The sequence below is a fragment of the Hippichthys cyanospilos genome, chromosome 18 (genome assembly GCF_059441005.1).
Source record: "Hippichthys cyanospilos isolate Australia breed blue-spotted pipefish chromosome 18, RoL_Hcya_1.0, whole genome shotgun sequence".
Taxonomy (NCBI): Eukaryota; Metazoa; Chordata; class Actinopteri; order Syngnathiformes; family Syngnathidae; genus Hippichthys; species Hippichthys cyanospilos.
This window is the reverse complement of record NC_142386.1, coordinates 4,175,051-4,200,549: the sequence shown is the minus strand read 5'-3', so window position 1 is coordinate 4,200,549 and position 25,499 is coordinate 4,175,051. Positions and strand designations below refer to the sequence as shown.

Genomic DNA, 25,499 nt, shown 5'->3' with positions numbered 1-25,499 from the left:
GTCCAGTAAGCAGTGATGCCAGCGCGCAAACACAAAAAGCCCAGTGTCTCACCGCTTATGTGTGTGTATTTGAGCGTCCATACTTCCCTCTTACGAGCCGAAAAGCTGCAAGTTCTGGATTTGCAACTTTACCAAAAAAAAACTTTTTTTAAATGCCACTTTTAATGAAATAATAACCAAAAACAAAAAATCTAAAGAAGTCCAGTTTCTAAAAAAAAAAAGAATCCCTGTATTGCAGAGCTTTGCTGAGTATATTTTTTATGAAGACAATTTTGCAAGGTTTCCTGTTTGTGGAAAATGTGTGAAAATGATAGAATTTCTCAAATTTTGAAAAATAATCTCAGTCACACACTAAAAAATGAAAGGACCATTTAAAAAATAAAATATGTGATGTAAAAAAGAATATAAAAAGTCCCATTTTAGTATGTTTTATTTCAATATAAAAGTATAAATTTAGGGAAATTCTAGAATTTAGGGAAAAAAATGTAACAATACGACATATGATGCTTGTCAGAGTTATTAAAAAGTTCGGTCATTAAAAGTAGATATATAAACATAACACATTAGCCATGGATCGGCCATTCAAATCGCCATTCATTCAGCTCTACAAAAGAAACACACTTTTCAATCAAATCATTTAATAATAAAGTCAAAACAATCCAGAAAAAAAGGAGTCGGCATGTAAATGACTTCAGCAGGGGGCGTGTCCAGGCACTTTGAAAGATGGAACCCTGGGGGACTCCACATGTAATAAAGCCTTGTTATTATTCACATTCTAATGATTATAGCACAATAATTGGTTACATTGTGTTATTTTTAAACGGTTTTGTGTGTGTTGAGTGTTGGCATGAAAATAAGTTAATAAACAATGACAGCGCGTTGACGAGAACGGCGACAAAAGGACGGTAGCAAGTTAGCAATTATATGTACAACAGAAAAAAGCGTAGTGTGGCGACAATATACAGTTTTGAACATTTACAAATGCACACTGGATAAAAAAAAATCTGGCAATATTAGTTCTGGGTGGAATGATTTGAAAGAAAACATTGTTGTGTGTTTAAATGCATTGTATTATTTTATGCACAGTGATGCCTTGTAATACGGGTGATCTGATTTACAAGTTTTCAGTAGATATTTTTGCTTTGACATGCAAGCTCAAATTCAACGCCCCAAATTCTCGTTATAATAAGTTGTCTCCCCTCGTCCTTAAATATAAAAAAAGAAAAGACAAACAAAACCCACCAAAAAATGAATCTGCAGGGGTCCACTGAATTTCATAACCGAGTTAGGTCATGGATGTCGCTCGAATGGGTCGCTTGGGTAAACAGAGCCTGGGAAATGCGGTGTTTAAAAAAAAGAACGAAAGTAAAAGTGCTCTCCTCCTTCTGCCGCTTATTTTGTTTACACTTGCGAAGGCGGAGCTGGCATGCCTGCCGGGGTTAGAGTTCAGCCAAACAACACGGCAACATTCCACCAGCATTTCCAGTGACGCACGCCTGTGATGCATCACCGCTACAAAGTGGAAAAAGTGACGTTCCCGAAGCCTCGAAAACAAATGCAGGTTATGATAGAGCGTGACGAAGCCCATCGCCCAAATGCTCGCGCGGTGTCCGCCTCACACGATCTCCACCTTGGAATTGGGGTAGACGGCCACCACGTCGTAGCCCTCCGGGGGCTGCACGCGGGCCTTAGCGTGCGTCTCGCAATACAGGTTGTCCTCGATGAAGAAGTAGCCGCGCTGCTTCAGGTTGATGCCGCAGTCGTCGCACATGAAGCACTCAGGGTGGTACAGCTTGTCGCGGGCCTTCACGATGGTGCCCCTGGAGAGAAAATGCAAGGATGAAAAAAGATGGCCAGAGGTTTTTAGAATGCCCCAAATTAGAAAAAAAAAAAATCAATTGCAGATTTAATATTTAATCATCCCCAGCAAAAACTAGGCATACAATGCAATACTTTTCTCCTTTCGAATTTAACGTCAACCAAATAGAGTGCCACCATCTAGTGGCCACCAGTGAAATTACACCAAAAATAAACAGGATGAATAATGAAATAGTGACTAAAAATGTATTACTCCAGCCCCCTCATCCCCCACACAAAGTCATACAATGTGGGTGTGTGAGATAATGCTTCCTTGTTAATGACTGATGCATGGCAATGACATCACTGCTTACCTAGACGTGCTTTTACAAGCAGAAGAGCTGGGTTGTGTATATGTTCATGTGTGTGTGTGTGAGTGTGTGTGTATGTGCTCATGATTTCGTTGATGAATAGAACCCAACTTGCCTGTTGGCACACGTCAAGCCCACACAGTAACTAACACTCTTTGTTTAAGCCAACTTAAAAAAAATACTTAGTTTTACACTTAAAAAATATTTCATTCAAAACTGTACTTAAAGTTGAAAAACAGTTCTTAAAGAACAGTATTTAAGCTGCAGTTCTTTCGCTAACTTGTAGGGGGGGCCGATGTGCCATCATTTGGGCTAATACCCCACTGAGATTCATAAGACTGAGCTTTTGTTTTTTGAATTTCTCAAAGCGTTAAGCATGTTTGCCCAGTTGACCCGCACTAGCGTGGCTAGCACAGCTAGCACGAGCGTACTTACACAATGCCGTTGGAGCAGCGCGTACACTGCGGCAGTTTCTGGAGACCGGGGACGCCGCTCGGGAGGGGACTTCCCAGTTTGGGGACGGGTGATCGCACTGGAGACTTCAGGCTCCTCATCCTCTCTGTCGGGGACATGCCTGCAAAAAAAAAAAAAAAACAAACATTGGTAATAGTAATGGTATTGATTTTTATCGTATGTATTTCATGAACCAATGGAAAAAACACCATAGAAATATTATTTTACTTTACAACGTTTATGTGATGGCCTCATGTACAGTATATGTTTTTTTTTTAAAATCAAAGAATCAAAACTAAACGCTTGCCTCCGTTCTCGGGTTTCGCGTTTCAAATGAGATCCCAAACTCTTGCACGCCATGTGAAGCAGACCATCAATCAGCGAAGCGGCATGCCAGAACGCCGCACTAGCGCAGCGGCAGGCTAACGGTGCCGTTTTCAAATCTGACTCTAGCGTGTCTGTGTGGAAATGAGTGGGAGTCGTTTACACTCGCGCTGTGGCCAAGGAGGCGAGTTTTGTCTGCTTTCGTTCGTCTGCAAAGTCAAAACCCGCACCCACGGAAAAGCCCCTTTTGCGGGATTCTTGCTTTGTTTCCGTCAAGCGCCGTGCGGCGGGATGGCATCAGCTAACTGCGGCAGCCCATTACCGTTGAGATTAAAAAAAGTCTACACACCCCTCTTTGAATGCCAGGTTTTTGTGGTGTTAAAGAATGAGGTCAAGATAAAATATGAAATAATTTTGTTAGGGGGAATTAAAAATAAACAACAGAGAGAAAATGGGTGCATAAGTGTGGACACCCTCCTTTAATTGTGTTGAGAATGAAAGTAACTAGTAGTAGAAAGTAGTGGCTAAAGTCAAACTGTGGCAAGGGTTTTACTTTCTGGAACTGGATTTTCCTTGTCCGGTAAATACGTAAGCTAACATTTATTTTGCTTGCTTTTCTTTGCGTTTGTTACATGGTTTTGATGACTCCAAGTGAAATGTGTTCCGAATACACCAATCACATTCAAACTCATTTCAAATGGAAGTCAGCAACATCTCCATTTGCCTTAATTACTTAGTTATTCAGTTTGAAACAGTTAAAGTCGCTGCCATGTCCACGAGTCTGGAATTCCAGTAAACAGGCACCACGATGTTTGCTTTGGTTCCGAAAGCCCCTCAAAGGCCAATCCTCTCAGTGGGGGCTCACCTTGTCTGTTCATGGACTTTATCCTCCGCCCTGACATCTTGTTAAGACACGCTGTCTGTTTGCGCAAATGTCATTTGTAAATTTCATTACAGTCAAATGGGCAAGTTGAAAATTCAGCTAGTACGAACATAGCAATGACTAGATTAAACCTATAGATACATTTTAGGCAAAAAAAAAAAGCGTCATCAATTACAATCAGTAAGTGGAATTTCCACAAATATTTTCACACGTTATTGTCCTAAATGGTTCCTTCCCCCTTCAAACTTGAGCTATTTAAAAAGCACTCTTCTTCCTCCCACTTGCCCTCATCCTCCATGTTTTCCCTCTCTTTCGCCACGTCCGTCTATAAAAGGAAAAGTATGTCAGTGAGACAGACGAGCCAAGCGGGGATTTATAATGTCGTTATGTGACTAATGCTCAGACACGCAAACGGGTTCTTGTCCAGGTGCTCGCCATCATGCGTCTGACTAACGCCGCTGCTCGGTATATAGTATTTTTATGGCAATCTCTGTATTTCAAAGTTATGTTTGAAAAATCATTTTTTAATTTTGAGAAGACTGGCATTTTGGCATTTTTTTCCCCCAAATGTTTACATTAAAATTTGTATTGATTTGATTTTTAAACTCATTTAATATTTCAAAGGTCCAATGTTCATAGATTTCATAGATTATTTTACTTTAATTTAGTGTGAATCGGGAAACGGAATTGCCTTCAAAAACGGCTTACCTCCATCGCCGGCCTCCAGGATCCCCTGCAGGTACTTAAATGATCCGGACTGCTTGGGCTCAGAAGAGGGCTCCTCATAGTCCGTCAGCATCTTGTAGACGTGCGACTGCATGTCAACGCCGTTGCGGCTCTGAACGGGGGAGGGCGCGGGAGGCTCGGGGCTAGGAACGACAACGGCGGTATCTTCAAACAAGTCTAATGTATTTTGAATTTAAAAAAAAAATCACAAAATTTACTTTACGTCATCTTAGATGCAGGTCATTTCCTTACCTATGAGGGGCGCTCAAGCTGAGACTTCCCATTTTGCCCTGGAGTGATCGGTCCCCATTGCTGCCGTTGGGGGAGTACAGCGGAGACGGGTTATTGTACTGGGCGTGCCCATTACCGTTGCCGTACGCATAGCCGTGGCCGTTGTTGGTCTTTGAATGGCCGTTGATGGGCGTCTGCTGTTGATGCTGGTAATATTGCATGGGGGGTGGCGGGGGCTGGGGTTCAGGGGTGTACGAGGGCTTGCGGCTGTAGTTGGTGTAGCCGCTGGTGATGGGCCGGAAGTTCTGTGAAGAAGAAATCATTTGTTAGTGAAGAAAAATGTATGTTTTCTGAAATAAGATGAATAATAAAGAAAAAGTATCCTCTTTGCTTGGCATCATAGCATGGACACTGCCTAATATGACACAATGTGTTATGTTTGGGGGCTCCTCCCACCTGCGGTCCCTCCTGAAGGTTTCTTATTTTCCCCAGATGGAGTTCTTGAGTTTTCCTTCGTTTTCTGTGAGCTTTGTTCATGGGAGGCCATTGCGTATTGTGACTGTGGTGATTCAGGGCTCTTCAAATAAACTTGAACACTATTTCCCACATACTGATCATGTCCCAATACTTTTGTCCAAGTAGCATCTTCCCAAAAGAATTCCCACAGTCATATTCTAACATCAAATAGTTGTTATATCCTATTACTTTGTCTTTGGTAAGGTACGCATTAACAATGTCATGTACAGTAGTAGCCCTAAAGGTACAAAGTAGTTTGATCTCACTTAGTCAACCGCTGCAATATTGATTTTAAAATTGTGTTTGGATTAACGGTCGTCACATACAATAAGCCATGTCCCAATACTATCGCAATAAAGAGAATGAATAATTTTTTAGAGGAAGGCCCAATACTTTTGTGCTTGTTGCTTCTCCAGATGTGTCATGTCAACAAATGGGAAAAGCTGGAATTTATCCTGTCTCGATACTTGCTGGGACCACACACACACGCATATGCACGGGTCCTCCATAATCAGGCCTTTTCCGGAAGCTTTCTGTTCTCCGCGCCAGCATGTTTACATTTTGGGAAGAAAAGCTTCTCTGCTATCGCCTGTTGTGCTTCAGACAGACATTTTAAATGATAAAGATGAGCCAGAAGAACCCACAGACCCATTTAAACATTGTGACAGGCCAGTTTTTTATAATTATAAGGACGTTCAAAACCAATATGATCCCATCTCGTCAAGAATCAATACGGTTCCTATGGTGACATCAGTAGAACCTTCGAAATGCAAACATCCATTGCAGGACTCTTGTTTGTATAGAAGTGCTCCAGAAGTTTCCACCCCACGTTTGATTCTGCAAGAAAGGCAAAGGCGAATGGATGTATGCCAGGCCTAAAGTTACAGCTGGTGTTTGTGTGAAAGGTATTCCCGTGGAGGAGGGTGGAGGAAATTGTGATTTTCCATTTTTGGGGGTAGTTTCAGAACTGGAACATGGGTCACTGCCCGAGGATATTTCACTGTCTTGTGGAAAGGGTGGGAAGTGACTTTGAAGAGACCTCTGTCGCCTTTTCGCGATTTGGACTTCTTCCCCCGGAGGGCAAAAAGTTCATAAGATACGAGAATCTTTCCTCTCCCCCCTATCAGGTGGCCTTAAGACTGTTGGTTGGACTGGAAGGGCACTCTTATACACATTCACAGAATTCAAAACACACACTTCCCCACTTTTCAACAGCAGCTAGTTAATGATGCCTGGGTAAGATACAGCCTTGGAGAGCGTATGGATCCATTTTGCAGGGTCTTTGTGGAAAAGAGGTTAGTGAGTGTACCTCAGGTCAAAAAGTGAACGAGAGAAAGGGAAAGTAAAGGTGGAGGACCCTAATTGAAATCATGTGTTTTGAGACCCCTGCCTGGCTATGCCATGATTGGCCGGAAACCCAAACAGTCTCACCCACACCAGGTTGAATCCCCGCGGACCTTCAAAATGAAGCCCCTTCTCATGGCGCTCTGCACCGCTAAGCAAACACAAACCAGCCCTTCAGGGGAGAAGAGACAGGCTGGCTGGAGAGGAGGTGACAGACAAATGGGCGGCAGGGCGCGAAGGTTGGAAAAACAACATGGCGTCTGGCCACGGGCATCTCTCGGTGCTGGGGCACTGAATGAAACATTGGAGCTCTGGACCCAAATTTCATGGATTCTCATTTAGCCTGCATGTCAAACTAATTTAGAGTCAAGTGAGGATTTGTCCAATTCCATCTACTAACGAAAAACAAGTACCGTACTTCCCCAAATATAAGACACGCTTATTCCCCAAAAAATGAAGGCCAAAGGTATGGATGCGTCCTATAACTTAAAAATGTTTCTTTTTTATTCAACACGATTAGAGGAAGGTCAGTCTTTTATAAAGATTTTTTTCTTATGTTTTAAGTCAAGCAAGACCTATTGAAGGATATCAAAGAGCCATGTTTCAACACAACAGTAGTCATCTTGCTGAAAGAGGAGATAGGATCTAAACCAAAATCTTATGTGTTCTACTTAGTTCTGGGTGCAACCCCTCCTCAAACAACAGCGTGAGTCTGTTAAGAGCTTGCACAAGCCTGCCTACTAACAGATAAACAAATGGCTCCTAAACACAACCTTCCTTGGTCGTTGTTTTTGTATAACTTAGGCCCGGCTTAGAAGCTTCAAAGCTAGCAGTGAAATTAGGACATAAATAAATAAATCCAACAGCTATCCTTGAATATAAATCAAACAATATGATTGTGTTGGATTCAAAACAAACCTCGATGCCCTGCTTACCTCCTATAGTGACCACTCTGACCCCATCAAGAGAAACCATCCACAGATTTGGACACTCAAGGGAGGATTTAAGCGGATGAAGAGTGAACACAAACAAGCAAATAAAGCAGGTCACATATGTTGAGGTCTTTTAAAGACTTTTCCGATACGCTTCAGTGGATTCCCTGGCAGGGGATTAAGCGCCGGTGATCCCTGTAAACACATTTTGGCAACATCCAAGCATCTAAAACTCTCAACTGATTCTGTATTGTTGTAAGCCGGTCAGTTGGAATGATTACAATTTTTGCAATTCCTGGAATAAAGCAACCTCATTCCATTCATAAAACACAATTGAGCAAAACCTCCAAACTTTTAACACTCAAGGTCACCGGCAAAATGGAAAGAAGGGGGAACTTCACTTCGGGTTTATGAAACATTAGAACCCAGCCAACATACGCTAAGCAGCAGTTCAGCAGGAGATAAACCGTAATCAAGCAGGGGAACACTATACGTAATCAGAAAATGCGCCGTGCCAAAAAAATGTGCAGCAGGTAGCAAATGGTCTCCAAGCCAAACTTATGACAACCCTGCCGTTAAAAATGAATGAAAGGACTTCCAAGCTACGCAATGCATTTCCTTTGTTTTGCGCCAGGAATTAACGCTTAATGCTGACCGACAGGCTACCCCCAAGAACTTCCAGCTCAGGGGAGGTTTGGAAATGTCAGTTTACATGGGCTTTACGGCGGAAAACTTTATTTTTTTCCAAGATTGGAAGTGGACCCTTAAAGCTTAAATGCTGACGAGTGAATGGGGGGAAAAAGAAATGCTGTCTCGTAGGAAAATGAGTGGGCGGATGGACATGATGTTATTCTAATTCCATTGCTATTAAAACTGACTGCGGTGACGTCAAACTATTGAGTCATTTTCTTGACATGGGAACGTGTGTTCTCAAGGTATATTCAGAAGTGTCACAGCGCCACCTGTTGGTTTTGGAGTGTCAACACAAACATTTCTATTGTGCCTTGTTCACGGGTTGCCGTTGAGAGGATTAATGCAAAAATCGACGGAAATGTATGATATAATTTTTCAATATGTCATAAATTGACCATATTCCCATTATTGAATGGCAGTAAATGAGCCCGACATGGGCTACATTTGACACCTATGGGGTGTAACTCTCGACTTCACGTTTGCCAGCATTTAGGAGGGATGGCAGCGTAGCAAAGTCATCATGTTTTGACAAGCTATGCAATATTTTAGCGTAAGTGGGTTTTTTTTTGTGTGCGTTTTCTTTGATATAACACATCAAAAACATCAAAAAGTCCGATTTGGGTCAAATTTCCCTCATGAGTGAAACGTATTATCTTTGAAGTTATTTGGAATCTGTCATCGAGCTTTGGCTAATTTCAGACAATAAATAAAAAGAATCATGATTCATCAAATCGCGGATTAATCGGCTATGGAAATAATTGTTAGTGACAGCCCTAATTTAAGATGCTACCTTAACCCAGTAAAAACACAGAGAAACAACGTCAATTTAACAACAGCAACAACCAAGGCCCGGTCAACGGTGTTCTCCTTTGCCATTTACGGTCTTAAAGTCCTAAAAGTCAACATTTATTTGTTCCATTGCTGCATTTTTATGACTTCCAATTGTTCCCATTTGTCTTCCTGTCCATAATCTTTATTTTGGCCCTTAAAAGTCAACGAGGGAATGATTGTGATGCCTCCAGGGGGGCTGCTTTTGAAGTAGCAGTGATGGATGACACCGACACCATTTTGTTTCCAGATGAGCTTTGCCTCGGGCTGCAAGCGTGTCAGCATGTGTCTTTGGTTTTGTGTAGCGTAAGCTGTGTTTTAGTAGGAAGCAGATGAAGGCTTGCCAGTCATTCAATGTGGTAGATGATGATGGTGATGATGATGAAACAAATGCGGTAGCTTGCCAAGTCGGTACATAAGCGTGTGCTGTCATCCCCATCCAACAATTAGTCTTTTGCGAGACAAAAATGTAAATAACATCATTTCCAATACCAACGCATTACATGTATGTCAATCAATGTCCCAATTTGCAACAGCGCATTGATTATTTGTTTAATCGTAACAAATAATCCATGTGCCTGTGAAAAAATGGTGTTAAGGTTTGAGGTATGCTACAAAGTCAATATTTTTTCATTCGTCTCCAAATTTGTATCTGTTCCTGACCTTGACTGAACGTTAACTAAAATTTGCGTTGAAGCTAATGTTAGCCGTTTCTGACACTACTGTCTTGATGTAGGATTTTGCTCCAAAATATCTTTACAACAGCGGTTTTATTTGGCCATTTATGATTCAAACATCTTGTAACTCGCAAAATAACACCTTATCTCATAGGTGTTGCTCTCCAATCCTCGAGGGCCGGTATCCTGCATGTTTCGGAAGCCTCTCTCTCAAACACACCTGATTCGAATGATTAGGATCATTTTCAAGCTCCCGCAGAGCTTGCTAATAAGCCAATCATTCGGATCAGGTGTGTTGGGGAGAGAAAACCAGAAAACAGGCAGGATTCCGTCCCTCGAGGACCGGGGTTCGACACCTATGGTGTACCGTATGAAATCGAGACAAGACTTGACCTTGATTGCAGCTTGAGCGGTATGTCTGTTTCAAAGCAAAATCCCCTCAGGCCTTCACTACAAAAGACTCAACATTTCATCTCCCTTGACCGCAATTCTTGATGAATGACACAAGACAATACGAACGCTTTCATTGCGTTTCCCGAGCTGAAAACAATACTCTCCCGGAAGGAAGCCAAGCGTTTATTGACGAGGTGACGAATAATACAGTATACGCTACCTCAGCGCTTTGAGCGGTTGCCCTCGGTCTAGCCACGGCCAAGAACCTTGACAAAAGATGCTTCTCACAGTGTCTTCATTGTCTTTTTCAAAGGCTTCATAAACATGTGTACGCATTTAGGCTTTTACACACCTCCCAGTCCTTCCCAAACGCTTCAGAACCGGCGGAAAACTCGCATCTGCAATGGACTTCATTTTGCCTGGGGTATCCTGGCAGCTGGTACGATCGGAGAACAATCGACTTTTTCAACGCTTGAATGTGTTTGTTCATTTTTAATACGCTATCCCGGGACGCGCTATTCCTGGAGCAAGGCTTGACTGTTTCTATGGATGCTGTTTATGATCAACAGAGACAGTCTCTTGCTTAATTTACAACCGCAGATGGCAAGTTGCGGTTTGTAGCGAATGATCATCATGGCCTTCAAAAGACCAGGATCAAGTTTTAATGGGTTTCAAAATCAAGATCAAAGTGTGAAACTGAAGCAAAAAAAAAAAAAAAAAAGATTCCCACAATGATTCTCTCTGAACTCGTGAATGAACAAAAGGAAATGAGGCAATAAAGTAAATCTTGAGCATAAAGCTAAGGAAATACTTAAAAAATGCTCTTTAAAAGTATTAATCTGTCCAATTAATCACCTTTTTCGTAGCCTTAATAAAACTCAGCAAGTTTTTAGAGGCACCCTGAAAAATCTTTTGCCCCCTTGGAATGAAAAACTTGCCCTCAATGTCAATTTCACAGATCGGCTAAACATGCCTGAAAGCGCAATAGTTTTTAAAAACATGAACCCAAAAACTCACTAGTAACCTAATTAAAGATATCTAACTACAGAAACATGTTGGGAATGTACCTTTAAAGAGTGTTTTAAATCATTATAATTGGCATCTACCTGCGAGTCCGATTCCAGGTAAGGGCTCGTCTTGCCGTCTTCGCTAACCACCGGCGACCACACTCGTTCTCCTGACCCCGCCCTGAAAAACAATACCAGTGAGCAAGTCTCGAAGATGATATTGTTCTATCCACACGTAAACTTTTCAGACAGGATTTTTTCTTTCCCAACCCAAAAACCGATGCAGACCATATGTAAACATTTGAGGTATTGCGACTGCAAGTATGCTGAAACGAAACCTGTATAGATACAAAGAACCAGAGCCAATTCTGAAGTTGCGTGATCAATTAATAGAATGATGATCTAATAAAAGTGAAAAACTCTCAACTGTCAATTTACAGAATTAGAGAACGTATCCCCCGCCTTCCGCCCCAATTGATACATTAGATAAAGTTGTCAGAACGTCATAATGTTTTTTGGCTTCTACAGAAGGGGGAGGGGGGGAGGGGGGGTGATAACTTTTTACATATATCTTTAGGTTCCTTGTAATTGACTCCAGTTGCGTTGACTTACAAGAAATCACATGACTCATTGACTGGCAGCTGCGATGAGATACATGCTGCCGAGCTGAGCAGGCCTTGTCGGATAATTTACGACTTCTTTTCTGAAAGGCAGAAAACGTGACGCTTTGTTGAGGTTCAAGCTAATAAAACCTCATGAGTCGTGGCAGCAAGCTCGGCGTTTCATTTCACGTCCTGTGACAAACGACTTGTCGCGTCGTCGCCTCCGAGGGTTCTCCGTCACTGCAGTTTTGGTCGTCGAGTGGGAAAGGATCCGAGTTGGGGCAAATTTGGGACGCGGGCTGGAACGAGCACAAAGCACCGTCTATGCGTGAGGGGCCCTTTCGCCTACCGAGGCTTCGGTTGGAGCGTGATAGATTTATCGGTTGACATCAACCACGCTTCAGATATGGACCACCAGCATCAAGAACACTCGGCCCCGTCGTGGTGTTTTCAGAGTGTTTGGTCTCGATGGCGACCGCACATAAAAGAAGCGTCTGTAATCCGACAGCGCTATTTTCAATTGACATTTTGGGCGAGGAGAAGGAACATGGCATTTATCTCCACAGTAATAATGAGAATGTGAAGACAGAGACACGAGTGGAAAATGGGAGGCAAAGCATCTTGAGATTTGCAGTACAAACCCAGATTGGACACGAGCGTCAGTTCTTTTCCTACATTTGCATGTTGTATTTGAAATATAGCATCCCCTGTCTCTTAATCAGGATCTATTGCTCCAACATACTTCCTCGACAATGTTTACTACTTTTCAGCTTGCATGTTTGCTTCCGCCAAAAAGGCAACTCGAAAAATAGTAGTAGTGAACCGTGAATTTAACGATTCATTTCACATTTGGCAAAAATGTCAATGTCGTGTTTTTTTTTTCCAGTGGAAATATTTTAAAAGCAAAGTCAATAATGAGTTAGAACCCGGCCGACGGATGACTTTTTAGGAGATTACGACAATGAATCGCACGGTCCTTCTGACCATCAATTCGGCGGCTTATCGTCATCATCTATTCTTTAAATCTCGCTCCGTCTGACCCGAGGATTAAAGTCGTCTCGGCGCTGAAGTCAATCCAAGGAAGTTAAAAACCTTGATTTATTGAGCAGTAACTGCTATCTTTGAGGCTGATGGAAACAAAGATACTTTGCATCAAAATCCAGCTGTGGGCTGCCAGGAACCCTCCTGTTATTTCAACCTCCTTTTGCCCCTTTCAGTCTGATGGCTACAGCAGATTTGTTGAGTCTGGGGAACGGGATTTGCGAGGGGGGTCGTCGCAACCTGGTCTCCAGCCACTCATATTTTTATCTTGTATATATCACCAACAAACAAGACATAAAAGGACACGTACTATAACAATTTCGAGAAGAGCCTCAGAGACTCGCAGGACAGTTTCCCTGTCCCGGCGTCATAGTTTCCACTACTTGACCAGGTTTCATTTCCTGATGGGCTATTTTTTTTTGCCGTGGTTAGATAAGTTTACTTTGGCTTCTGGAGACAGGCCATGGTCCATGCAGAGGATGAGACGCACGGATGGAAACCAATCATCCCCAAGTTAAGATGTGACTTTTCATGGAATATTTCCCTGTCGGCTCAAATCATTGTTTTGCAAAAAAAAAAAAAAAAGACAAGGTCATTGGTAAGTCAGTCAGGGTTGTTTGGTATACTGGAGCAAGATTTAAACGAGGCCATTTTATAGAAAGTTTACTTTTGTTGGGTTTGCCCAACTTTCTGCGCTGGTCGGCAAATGTCACAACATATTTCATCCAAATACTCAAACATAAAATGCAAATCGAACTTTCTTTGAGTAATGTATGTCTCCTTTCAAAATTTGATGCTGGTAGATGTGGTGACGATGATTACAAGAGCACCTGAACGCGGATAACTAAAGAATCTTAACAGCGAACGATGAGGCACGAATCTTGGCGACAAAGTTCCATTGATGTGGAATTTTACACGATGGACAAAAGACAGAAGAAATGCGGGGAGGGGATGAAGTGAGTTTCTTTGGGCCTTTTGTCTCCACTGGAGTCCTGTGTTTCTTTGGTCCGGTGCAGCCTTGTGCATAATTCCTTAGCGGTGAGTCACAGGTCAGATCCCCCAGCGCCAGGGAAACCCGGACTCTGTCTTTTCTCTGCCTGCTGTCTGTATTTCTTAAACCTTCTAAATGAATGTTCCTTCAAGCCTGGAAGAAAAACATTGCGAACGATCTACTTCTTCGGGTCTGGAGCGGGATTACGACAAAATGATTTGACAGATTTACGCAGAACATGGTGGAGGCTTGGGCTGCGGGCCAAGAGACTAGCAGATCCAGGAATTTCTTTTCACCTTCCTTAATTTCTCATGGAATCATGAATAGATCTGAGCTCTTCTTGCCCTTGGTGGAGGTCTGTGCTCTATTGGGCTGTCCTTGTAGTTTCGCTGACCTGCTCCACCTGTTATATCGTAGTCTGGAATGAATTATGCAATTTCTCTTTAATGTAAGTGAGATTGAAGCACGGCAGGGGTTTCCTTTTATGAACAAGACATACTTTCTGTCCAGGCTTTCAGCACATTCATCAGCGGGGGACTCCATCCTAATGGCCTGGCATCCGTCCCAACCACCATCTGCCTCTTAGGCCCTTCGTAACCACACGGCTTTCTCCAATAAGCCTTGGGAGAAAATGAGCTGGAGGCAACGTGGAGAGAGGAACATGGGGATATAAAAAGAAGAGGGAGTGGTTTGGGGGAAGGGAAGGGCAACAGGTACACGGGGGTTGAGAGACGCAAGGGATAAGGCAGTGAACCGATGGAATGGTTTTTACTCCACAGCTGGCATATACAGCCATAGACTCCTACGCCAAGTAGAGTATTAAACTTTAGAAGCCGGGTAAGACGGAAAAAGAGATAAAGGGTTTTCAAAGAAGAAGGAGAATCTTTGTGGCAATCCACAGATGAGTGGAGTTTAGAGGTGAGGATTAGCGGTTTTAGGCTGTTGGTTTGGTGGGTAAAAGGGTGGAGGTTGGTCACTGGTGATCGGGTTCAATATTCAATTCCCGACAGATGCTGAAAAGCAATATCCATCCTTCCATTCTCTTTCACTTATCCGGAGTTAGGTTGCGGGAGGGAAACTTAAGACTTCTCTTTCCCCAGCCACATCTTCCAACTTTGCGGCAGAATCCCAAGGCGAGGGGGGGAAAGGTTAGTCCCCTTCTTGCTGGAGTACCCGGATGTCTCTTTGCAGACCTTTTTGAAGGACTGCAACTTTTAAAAAGATCACTAAATAAGTCTTTATAGAAAACAAGAATAATAGGACATCGGACGTTACCACGCAGCCATCGTGGACTTCTGAGCCCCAATTCCAGAGATCCAGGGGAGCACCTTTAAAGTGCTCTGAAAAAATGTGGCCTATGACAGTAATGGATGAGGAACCATCCAAAAAAACATTCTTGTATTACACTTCAGACCTCAGATCCACGGAGCGCACTGTAATTTGTGTTCCCAGGCAGACGTGCAGACTCATATATTTGTCCATCGGCAGGAGCGGTAAATTACAGGTCTCCTGTTTCTCCCGCTTTGACTCGGGAGTATTTTATGGTTGAGGCTCTTAAAGCAGGGTGTGCTAAAAAATGTTGTCCTCCATTGAGATTATGTTCCCGTGAGTCAGCGCAAAGACGCTAATGGTTGCAATTACTTATGAAATATTTCATGCGGCGGCAGAACTATGCTTTCATGAAAACGGAAAGTCTCGAGATTGCTTCAAAATATAATCCGACTACTCATCTCTTGTGCTACGTTATTTTTTTTCCTCCATTCCTTTTGAGACCGATAGACACCTTCAATGGTTGTTGCTTCGGTGTTTGATTGAATTTCCAGTGACTTGTGGATTGGTGATTCACTGCTCTTCTTCCTGGCTTTTCATATCCTCCTTGTTGTGCTGCCATATCTCTTTCCTCCATTTTTGCCAGCAACAACTGCATCGCTTCTTATTTTCCTTCCTTCATTTCAGCAGGAATTCTAGGTCAGAGTGGCTGCAACACGTGGTTTGAGGGAATACTTATGCGGACTTTTATTTTCTTTACAGAGGCGTTCATAGGCGACCCGTCTTTTTCACTTCACCGGCAGCTCGTTTCACCTCAGTGCTAAATATTCCAAAAGTGCACGCCTTGCCCGCACTCCTGTCCAGCGGTGGGGAAACTCACACCGTCATTATTCATGCAATATAAGACTGCAAGGTCGCATACCAGCGGACTGCTTGGTTTCACCTCCACCAGGCAGCTATTACGACAGTCGGTCTCCATCTTGACAGCCCCTATACAGGATTTCTCTGTGATTAATGAACGAAACGGAGGTGTGGGGTGATTTACTTGAGCTAATAGTTTAGACAAGGAATTTAAACAACTAGCTTAAATGAGCAATATCAGTCATGGGGGACAGGTCTGGTAAGATAAAGAGGTTTGAAAGGACAAACTCAGTAAGACGCCGATGGCAAGACATCATCACATTGGTTGAAGTTTTCCAAGATATAGCTGTTTACCGATTGTGGCCGCTATCGTTAAATGTAATAAATCACATACCTGGCTGTGTAAATGACCTTGCTATTTTTGTTCTTGCGGATGTGGTTCATAGGTTTTACATTATCATCAAAATATTGCTGGCGCTTTATTTTGAAGGAGCTAAGAAAGGATAGTGTCGTATGCTATGCTAACATGAAGCTAGGTGTTTGGTATGTTCCCACCTGACTTGGAAATGATTTTGGGTGAATTTAGGGTGTGGATTTGGACTTTTTAAGTTCAAATATGGTCATTCAACCATTTTGTTTTTAGTCATATAAATCGAGACCTCAATACCATGCAAACAAATGAACAGTTTTAACTCTGCAATTCCTACAATTCCAAGGTACACAACTGCAGTAGTAAATACTGTCCTTATCATAGTAGACGTTAATTCCAAATCCAAATAACTTATTTCCTTCTTCTTTAAATCTGTACCAGTCAAGAAAGTAATATTGCAACCTAATGGAATAAACTTGTCAATCCCAATGCGTCATTTTTGTTTTATCACGCTGAATCCTACTTTTTGTCTTTGCGGTTTGAATACTCTTCTTGACGTAAAAGCAGAATTAAAAGCCACACTTTGGCAGCGTTATCTTCAGCGCGGAAAAGTTGCTGCAGCTGCACAGAAGCTGCACCTTTGTCGAGCGCCGCTGGTTCCCGCTTCCCGAAATAACATCCTGACGTGGACAAACCGCCACTTCGTGCTCAGCTGCTTGGGCGGAAGAGGGTGTTGGATGCATTTGAGCAAAGTTGAGTACAATGGGAAGAAAAGTTCCTAGGTTAGTGCGTTGACCGGGGAAAGAGAGAAAAGAGAGAGAGAGTGAGACTGGTTGACTGCCAGTTGGCAGTTTTCGCTTGTGAACGAGTCAGAAACTGCACTTTTTGTCCGTCTCAACTTTTCCTTGCCTTGCATTTCTTTTTTAGAGTAAACATGCAATGCATACATATAGTGACCTGCCAATTTGAAATTCAGCAATCGCACAGGTAAACACAGTACCTAAGCAGAAGTAAATTTACTGCAGTACTTTGACTCAATACATGTATTTGTAATTTACAAACAGTTTCTAGTCCAGTTTATTTGTATAGCCCCGAATCACCAGGCTCAAAGGGCTTCACAAGTGAAAAACAAATCATACAGAATATCAAATCCTCTGAACAAAGTTCCCGGAAGAGGAAGGGAAAACTCAAAAACCCGATCTGGGGAAAATAAGAAACCTTCAGAAGGGACCGCAGGCGGGAGGAGCCCCCTTCCAGGCTCAACCGCATTCACTAGATGCTGAGTGCTAAAAATAACACATCGCATCATATTAAGCAGTCCAGTACAAAGATGCCTTGACGGCAGGCTTATAGGTAATAAAGTTACCCTGTACACTTTACTGTATAAGAAAGACAAAATAAATACCTGTTGATGATAAGGGTGAGCTGCTGAGTGCAGTTTTTGATCTTGTTCTGGGCATCCATGTGGGTCATATGCTCGGTGACGTCGCCGTTGATGGCCAGGATGGTATCGCCCGGGCACAGGTCTCCCTGGGCTGCCTTGCTGCCAGCTGTTACCTAGAGACAACAAACAGGTTAGGTGTCGAGGAAGGTGTGTTTGGAGGGCTGCGTGCTCCAAGCAGACTAGGATATGTTTTGTCATGCTTTTATCTCCAGTAGACTCGATAATTGTCTTCGTACTTTGACTGGACAACCTCAAAAGAGCGGAGGAGCGCGGTTGGACGCAAAGGGCCACATGTGATACAAATTTTCTCCATTTTGGGAGCGTGCGTCTCATTTTGCGGTACTGCGTTAATGGACATTAGAAGAAATTCCTCGTTGACTGATGGAACGTGTATGAAAGTGATTAACTTCACCAGCTTGGGCAACCCCATTCCATGCACTTTCCACCAGCGTGTGATGCGGTTACCATGAATGCAACGTGGTTCACCAGTGTTTACTCAATTCCGAGGTTCTCTTTCTACAGTTCCTCTTATGATCGCTGCCAAGTTGTGACATCACTTATGCCTCCATGGCGTTAATGCTCTTGTTTGGTAAAATCACACACAACAACAATCAAATGACAATTTATTGATTGGTCACAGTGCTCCATGGTCTGGTCCTGTGGTTAATCTCATAAAATGTTGGACGTGGGTGCTGTTTCCTTCAGCTGCTGTATTTTTGAGAGTTTTTCCAAGAGATCAAGCCCCATGATCAAGATGTCTCTGGTAGGAAATAAGACGCCGTTGAGATGCATCCGATTGCTTTCCAACACAAAATTACTACCCGCATCTTCAAATTGCGCCTGGAGCCGAAAAGCTAATATGACATTGCAAGTACTGACAGTTCTCGTCTGCCTGTCATCTGTGTGTTGTCGTCTTCCAAACTAAGTGTTACATTGAGAAATTAAGTAATGTCAGTCATCCAATCCAAAGGAAATCCAATAATACTTAGGTTAGCAAATTACTGGGTTAGTGTAGCCATCCAAGGCAGATTCTTCTGGCTGCCTTCCATAAGTTTTTTTTTTTTTTTTGGCGTCAATTGGGATAGGGGTTTTTAATTGTTCTCTCGCGACTTCGCGCTTCAACCTTCGCGCCCTCAGTGCTTTGTATTGTTTTGTTTCTTCTTCAAAAGGCAATCTGTCAATTAGCTCACGGGCCCTCCAACATCTCCCAGTGCAAATTTGACCTATAAGTGCAGGAGCCAGGATCCAATCACGTGTCTTGTAGGAGGGCCTGTGAGCTCATTGACAGAGTGGCTGTGCAGTCTTCCTTAGGAAACTCACACACATTGTGAGGGAGACGCAAAGGGAGCAGCAGTGGGGCGTTGTAAACCTCTTACCAAGACTTCTTTTGTAATACGTAGGAGTTTCAGGTGTAAACTAGGCTTGTTATCATGTTTGGTCGGTTACAGGCTTCACGCTAATTCGACTTCTGGGCGCTGCTAATCCCAGGGCAACTGCAGCTCTCCGCCAAGGGATGGAAACGGGAAGGGATAACAGTACAGTTACTGTACAGGGTTTAATAATTAAAGATTTAGGTAAATATGTGTACTGCAATAATCTTTGTCTCAAATATGTATAGTAAAAATACTTTTCACATTTAAAAAAATTCTGGGAGCCACATACTCATGCATGAAAATTCTTGGGGGGAGGGGCCCCACTTTTGTGGATTTGACTTTTTGTGAAGAGTTTTTGGTCCCCATTAACCGCGAAACATGAGGGAACTCTGTACTTCCAAAGTAGTATCAGAAGTGGACTACCAGCAATTTGCGAGTCACAGACATTTAGCTCCAGTCTTGAAGGGCCTCCTACCTTGAAAGGCAGAAAATAAACCTCATCCCATTCTGCAATAGCACCTTTCACCTCAGTTCCACTCCTGGTATAACCTCAAGAGCCCAAAATTTGTGGGTCAACATCAGACCCTGCATTCCCTATTTTGTCCCTTTACCCAGTCGTTCAAAATCCTGATTACAACATCTGAAGCGGTAAAATTTGTGGGCCCCGATTGATTGTAAATACCTTTAACACACCTCAGTTGCACATGCATGCACACGGGGACAACCTAAGTAGTATGATTCACCGTCTTCGTCTTAGCTTGACTAAACTGTGTGTAAATTTGAGTAAATTGGTCCGAAACCGACGTGATGGGTTACAATTTGATCCCTGCTGCGACCCCCTTACATGCTGAGCCGTTAAGTATTTTAAAAGTGAAAGAGCTGAGGTTCACGCTCCATGAAGTGCTAATAGCTGAGTCGTGTGGTTCACATGTGGAATTCCTAATTTACGGCCTCTGACTGCACACCCCCCAAGTCCCTCCCTCTATTTTTCCTCTCTTTTACCCATGACTCAGTTCCAGTAAGCTGAGAGGTCATTGTGGGAAGTAAGCGCGTGTAAAAACAAACACGACACCTCAACACTACAACACTATGTGCTTTTATTCAAGTGAAAGTAAAACCAGCTCTGTCTTGCATGAGCGGGCAATCTAGGAGGTCACCGTTTACCCACGCCATTTAACCACCATCACCTCCAGTCCTTTGTTTGTTGTGTGGAACGTCATCACACACAGACCTTTTGTTTGGTAAACTTTCACAATCCAGATGAATTCTAATACAACAAATTCAGTGCATGGTGCATTTTCCCCCTAGAAAACTAAAAAAACAAGGACAATCATACTCTTGAATAAATTAACCTGTCACACCTTTAAAAAGTGACCCTCATGAGAGAAGCACTCGGCTTAGGCTTCATCCAATCAATCCGCAATGGAGAAACAATCTTGTGAGTATAGACTGCTTTTTCTCTGTAAATCCAAATGTAGATCTGGTTCTTTTTCCTGTTTGATGCTGTGTTTGGACTTGACCACGTCGGATGGCGGCAGATCAGATTTTTCTAGTCATGCGTTAAGTTGGCGGATCGCGGTGCAGCAGTATGTAGAATCCTGAGTGGCGCATGTCTATTCATTGTATATAGTTCATCTCTAATTAGCATTATGCACTGACATCACCGCAATTACGTCATTCACAGAGCAAAGTATCGAGTCTAATCTGAACTGTAAACCGACAGAATTTTCAGGGGCAGAGGTCCGATCGAAAGCTTGTGTTTGTTGACATCACGTTGCTACAAACGAACGTTGAGTAGTCATGTGTCTCCTTTATAATTTGAGGCACTGTCTCTCAATGAGCGTTTTACGACTTCCTACTTAAAATTTCTCTTGATCTTAAGGCCCAATTCGGTTTTCCCTCTTCTTTTGATGAATTTCTTCTCCTTAACCACCTCCTTGGTCTCTTTATATTACAAATCCCATCCGCATGAGCGATTCACACTAGAAGGCTGCCCTTTAGTTCACCGATCAAAGTGCTAATGGCCTCCGTGCAAAAAGTGTGACAGCAACATGCAAAGCCAACCAAAGTCCACTAAGAATGGAAATGACAAGTGTGAGAATATGGATCTACAGCGAACACATTATCTTGTAATAAGCTTGCACAACTTTTGGAGGAGTATTTACTGTAGCCCATAAATTTACAGGGGTCCGTTTTACTACCATAAACTCCATTAAAATGTGTGCATGTTAAAATAAACCACTGCAGAACTGTGAAAATGAACATTTTTGCCTACTGTATGCTACCCAATTGTTGCACGAGTCAATAATTGCAACTAGAAATCCCCTAAAAGTTTCTGAGGTCAAATCAAATGAATAAATCGCTCAATCAATCATTAAATGTCCAGACCACAGACATGCCTACATTGTTCTCCCAGAAATTTTCTTCGCTTAGTTTGTAGAGTAGACTTGGATCACTGCGGTTATGATTGAAGCCAGAAAAAAAAAATAGAAGAAAAACTGAGAATTTAGCATCTATGTCAGCGAAATGACCAGAGCGGCTTTGGCTCACATGGCCTTTCCTCCGGAATGTGTTAGACTGAGGTTAAAGGTAGAAGGACATGGAGTTCATAGGCATTGTTGTGCTAATTATTTTCTTATATTGTGCATGCCAAATAAATACACAGTTTTCACTTGGGGAAGACAGAAAGAAACTTCATTACGTAGTCCGATACGGACGGACGGACAGACAGGCAGCTAAATAAAAAACAGAACGTAGCAGCATCATTCTGCCCCATTATGGAACTTGTGTGCCCAATTGTCTCGGTGAAACTGTTTACCTCCAGTCCTGTGGGTGACAGTAATGAGCATTCCCAAGCAACTGAAATGTGTATGTACTCACTGCCCCATATTTGAACCCACTGCAAGTAGATTCTAATAGTTAAAAAAAAATAGTGAAATTTAAACTAAGACGACTTTGAATCCCTCAAAATCTACACAGGTTAAGTTAATACTACCATGAATCCCCTAATAATCGCAAAGGTAAAATGAAACTCCAGTAAATCCACCTAGGAGCATTATTTGTGGCTGCGGTGTTTGTGTGATTACGTCCGTCCCAGCAGCAGACTGCTGCCGTATTTAGCAGGTCTTCTCAAAATACCTCAGTCGTCAAGTCAGTGACAAAAAAACTGTTTCCCGGACACCTCTTGTTTATGGCTAACTTGCTTTAGCACCTCATACACCAAGTTAACAAGTTTATCCCGGGATATTAGCACATTCCTTTAGGGACCAGCTGGTAAAACGTCTTAAACGTTTTAAAGACAATGTCAAGGAAGGGACGCCATCTGTCAAGGATTGGAACAAGTTACAAAACTGTTGGAAATCATGGAGGTCCAGTGTTTTGAGAAGGAAATCATTTCAAGAATTAAAACAATTTTACAACTAGCTACTTTTGATTTTGCCCTAGCATAACTGTTAATATCAAAACGAGGAAAAGCTTCATTTGCGCGTCAGTAAAATTGTGCATACCTTGTACTCGCACGTTTTCAATTAGTAAACGCAACACAATTTAGAGTGGTACTCGTATGAAAACAATTCAAACGCGACATAATTTTGTCTTGTTAAACACGCGTACGTCTTTTTGACAGTGATCTTACTCCATACGTGTTACGTTAACATCAAAGGTCACATGAAATAATGGTTCTTTTGTTGTAATTCATTATTCTACCATAGGTGGCAACATAAATGACATTTGAAAAGCTGCCTTCTCAGTTTTATAAGTTTTCAAAAAAAATCATATATCTCAAACCCTCTTGGTCAGAATGCTGTTGACATCTACAGCTGCCAAAGCGCAAACAAATGTAGCGAAATGAATGCGGCCCAAAGATTTTTACACACAGATGCAGCAGCTGCTTGCTTGACTCATTTTACAGGACGACATTGCGGAGTTCCGCTCACTTCGAGTACACTCGGAAATGCCTTTTTTTTGTGTTTTTGTTTTTTTTACTGCCGCCTCGTAAATTCCAACCATGCCGCGATAATAGAACTTGCGGTGTGTTGCTGTTTGTAAGCAAATTGTGTAAATACCAAAGGTGGGTACAAGCCACATATAGTCTTGTGTCTTAATAATGAAATTTCAAGCAAGTTCAGGCACTTTGGCAAATATCGCGGAAGTTAGTGTAGCCTCTAAATTGCACGCAATTCAAGTCCTTACTTGGGTAAAGCAAGTCGGACATCAAGTCATCCAATCTGGCTCAGTCTTATGACGTATTTGTAACTGCGCTAACTCTACTGACACACTTGCAAGGATTGAAGCTTATTTCATGTTTGACCAGCTGTAAGTCAGTTCAATTGTGAGGTTCACCATCTATGGGCAATATTTTCAACATGTTTGGCACACATCATTTTCAAATTATTTTAGCTAAGGATGGCACACTTCTGTTCGTGTGATAACTAAGGGTTGGTGCCATGTCTAACTTTGACATGTTGTCACTATCTGGGTGAAATTTCAGCACCTTATAATCTTCTCCGATTTCAAAATCCGTTGGAATTACGTTTCTGACGCAAACAGTTTAGGAGTTATGTTGAGTAGAAAAAATCTCATGGGCCAGGTTCCATCTCTTTGAGGGCCATATCCGGCCCACGGGCCGTATGTTTGATAGCGATTTGTATATGACGAGCTAGAAAGGCAAACCCTGGAGTTTTTATGTCTGGGCCCCAATTAGGCGTGGAGTGCCCTGCGTGATTCAACTGCCCTGGGGAGTTGGGGGGGGGGGGGGGGGGGGGGGGTCATAAATCACGAAATCCAACCAGGCCACGTAGTTAGACACTTTAGTTTTGAGGGAAAAGGGGTCTTGAGTGGAACACCTGGAATCCTTCAGCAGTACCAATGAGCGTTGATGAAAAACAAATGTCAGCACCCTCCCCAGCCCCAACCCCTCCCAACCACTGTGCCTTTTCGACAAGCCCCGCAGCGAGCGTCAGCGCCATGTGTTTACCCTGGCCGGGATGAAACGAGCGGCTACTGGCGAAACCGGTGCCAAACACGCTGACGCCTGACCCATATACCGGCCAACCGACGGGGTTTACGAAAGTTCGCCGAGGTTCCATTGCAGAGCGGATGCTTGCATTTTTCACAATTGCTTAGAGGCTGGCAACAAATAATAATTCAATGTGGAAAATGCTATCGCAAGCGAGAAGGGGAAATATTTGAAGACCTAGCAATTCTAAGAAAATATTGTCTGAATTGAGAACAATCTGAATGGATCATTGATTGGACATCATTTCTGTTGGATGTGCTACAGGAAAAAAAATACTTGCGTAAAAAATGTTTTCAAAATTTCAAAAACAAAAAAACGCTGTCACTAAAAATAAAGCTAATCCAATAATAAAACAATAACATTTTTAACTAAATGACAACATTTCAAAATGTGATTTGGATGAAAAGAATACTTCATTTAAATTTGGGTAAATATAGTGGATTCATTACTTACCACACAGAAAATAATTGTGAAAAATTTCATTTAATGAAATACTCAATAAAAACGAACAAAATCAAACAGAATATAGAGCAAACATTATTATTATTTTTTTAAACAAATAAGTATAAAAAGTTGACATGATGGACGGTTAATTGCGAAAACTTGGCAGATGACACGCCCCCTAACACTTTTCCTAAGATTAATGAATCACTAATTAGGTTCAAATGTCAGCAGACTCGCGTTAACGTTTAAATATGAAGGCAGCAAATTGTTGGCAGAGCGGCGAGGACGGATGAAAGTTGAACCTACCCTGGAGATGGTGAGCGGCGTGCTGAAGTCCCTTCCCCCGACCAGGCGAAAGCCCCACGGGGAGGGTCCCTTGAGAGTCACGCTGTAGGGCATGCCGGTGTTGCCGGTGGTGCCTGGAGACAGCCTCGACGCACAAGTATCCGCGCAGGGAAGAAAGACACAAAGTCCCGCGACGGGCCGCAGCTAGGCGACGCTCTCCAGCCTGTTCAAAACTCTCCCGAGGTCTTGAGCCAAGTTTAAATAAGAGGGGCCGCCCGTGACGCGTGTGACTGGGGACGAGCGGACCGCCCTCGCGCGGGTGGGAGGCTTCCGCGATCCCGCTACGTATTTGCCTCGTGCCACAAATCCATCCTCCTCGCGTATGGCCGCATACATTCTGCACCGCCACCCAGTGCAACTATAGCACGAGTAATAATCACAGCTAGTATTTCTGCTATTACCAGTACTGCTTCTACTAATGGTTCTAGTCATTTTTTACCACCTGCGCTAATAGTGCACTACCAATGCAACTTGCTACCACTTCTAGCAAAATAGTAATAGTCAGAGTAGTACACATAACTAGTAGCACTACTGGTATTACCAGTGCCACTACTAATACTATTGCTA

General features: G+C 42.7%; 1 protein-coding gene across 1 annotated transcript; it reads right to left on the bottom strand.

Annotated features, from left to right (window-relative positions):
- Positions 1–621: 621 nt before the first annotated feature.
- pdlim4 (PDZ and LIM domain 4) lies at positions 622–25,133 on the bottom strand. Its single transcript, XM_088441193.1, has 7 exons — positions 24,894–25,133; positions 17,715–17,866; positions 11,275–11,356; positions 4,807–5,090; positions 4,537–4,697; positions 2,604–2,742; positions 622–1,820 (listed from the first exon to the last, which is right to left on the bottom strand). Exons 1-7 carry the CDS (start codon positions 24,984–24,986, stop codon positions 1,616–1,618), a joined length of 1,116 nt encoding a protein of 371 aa, XP_088297319.1. The 5' UTR covers positions 24,987–25,133; the 3' UTR covers positions 622–1,615.
- Positions 25,134–25,499: the final 366 nt, after the last annotated feature.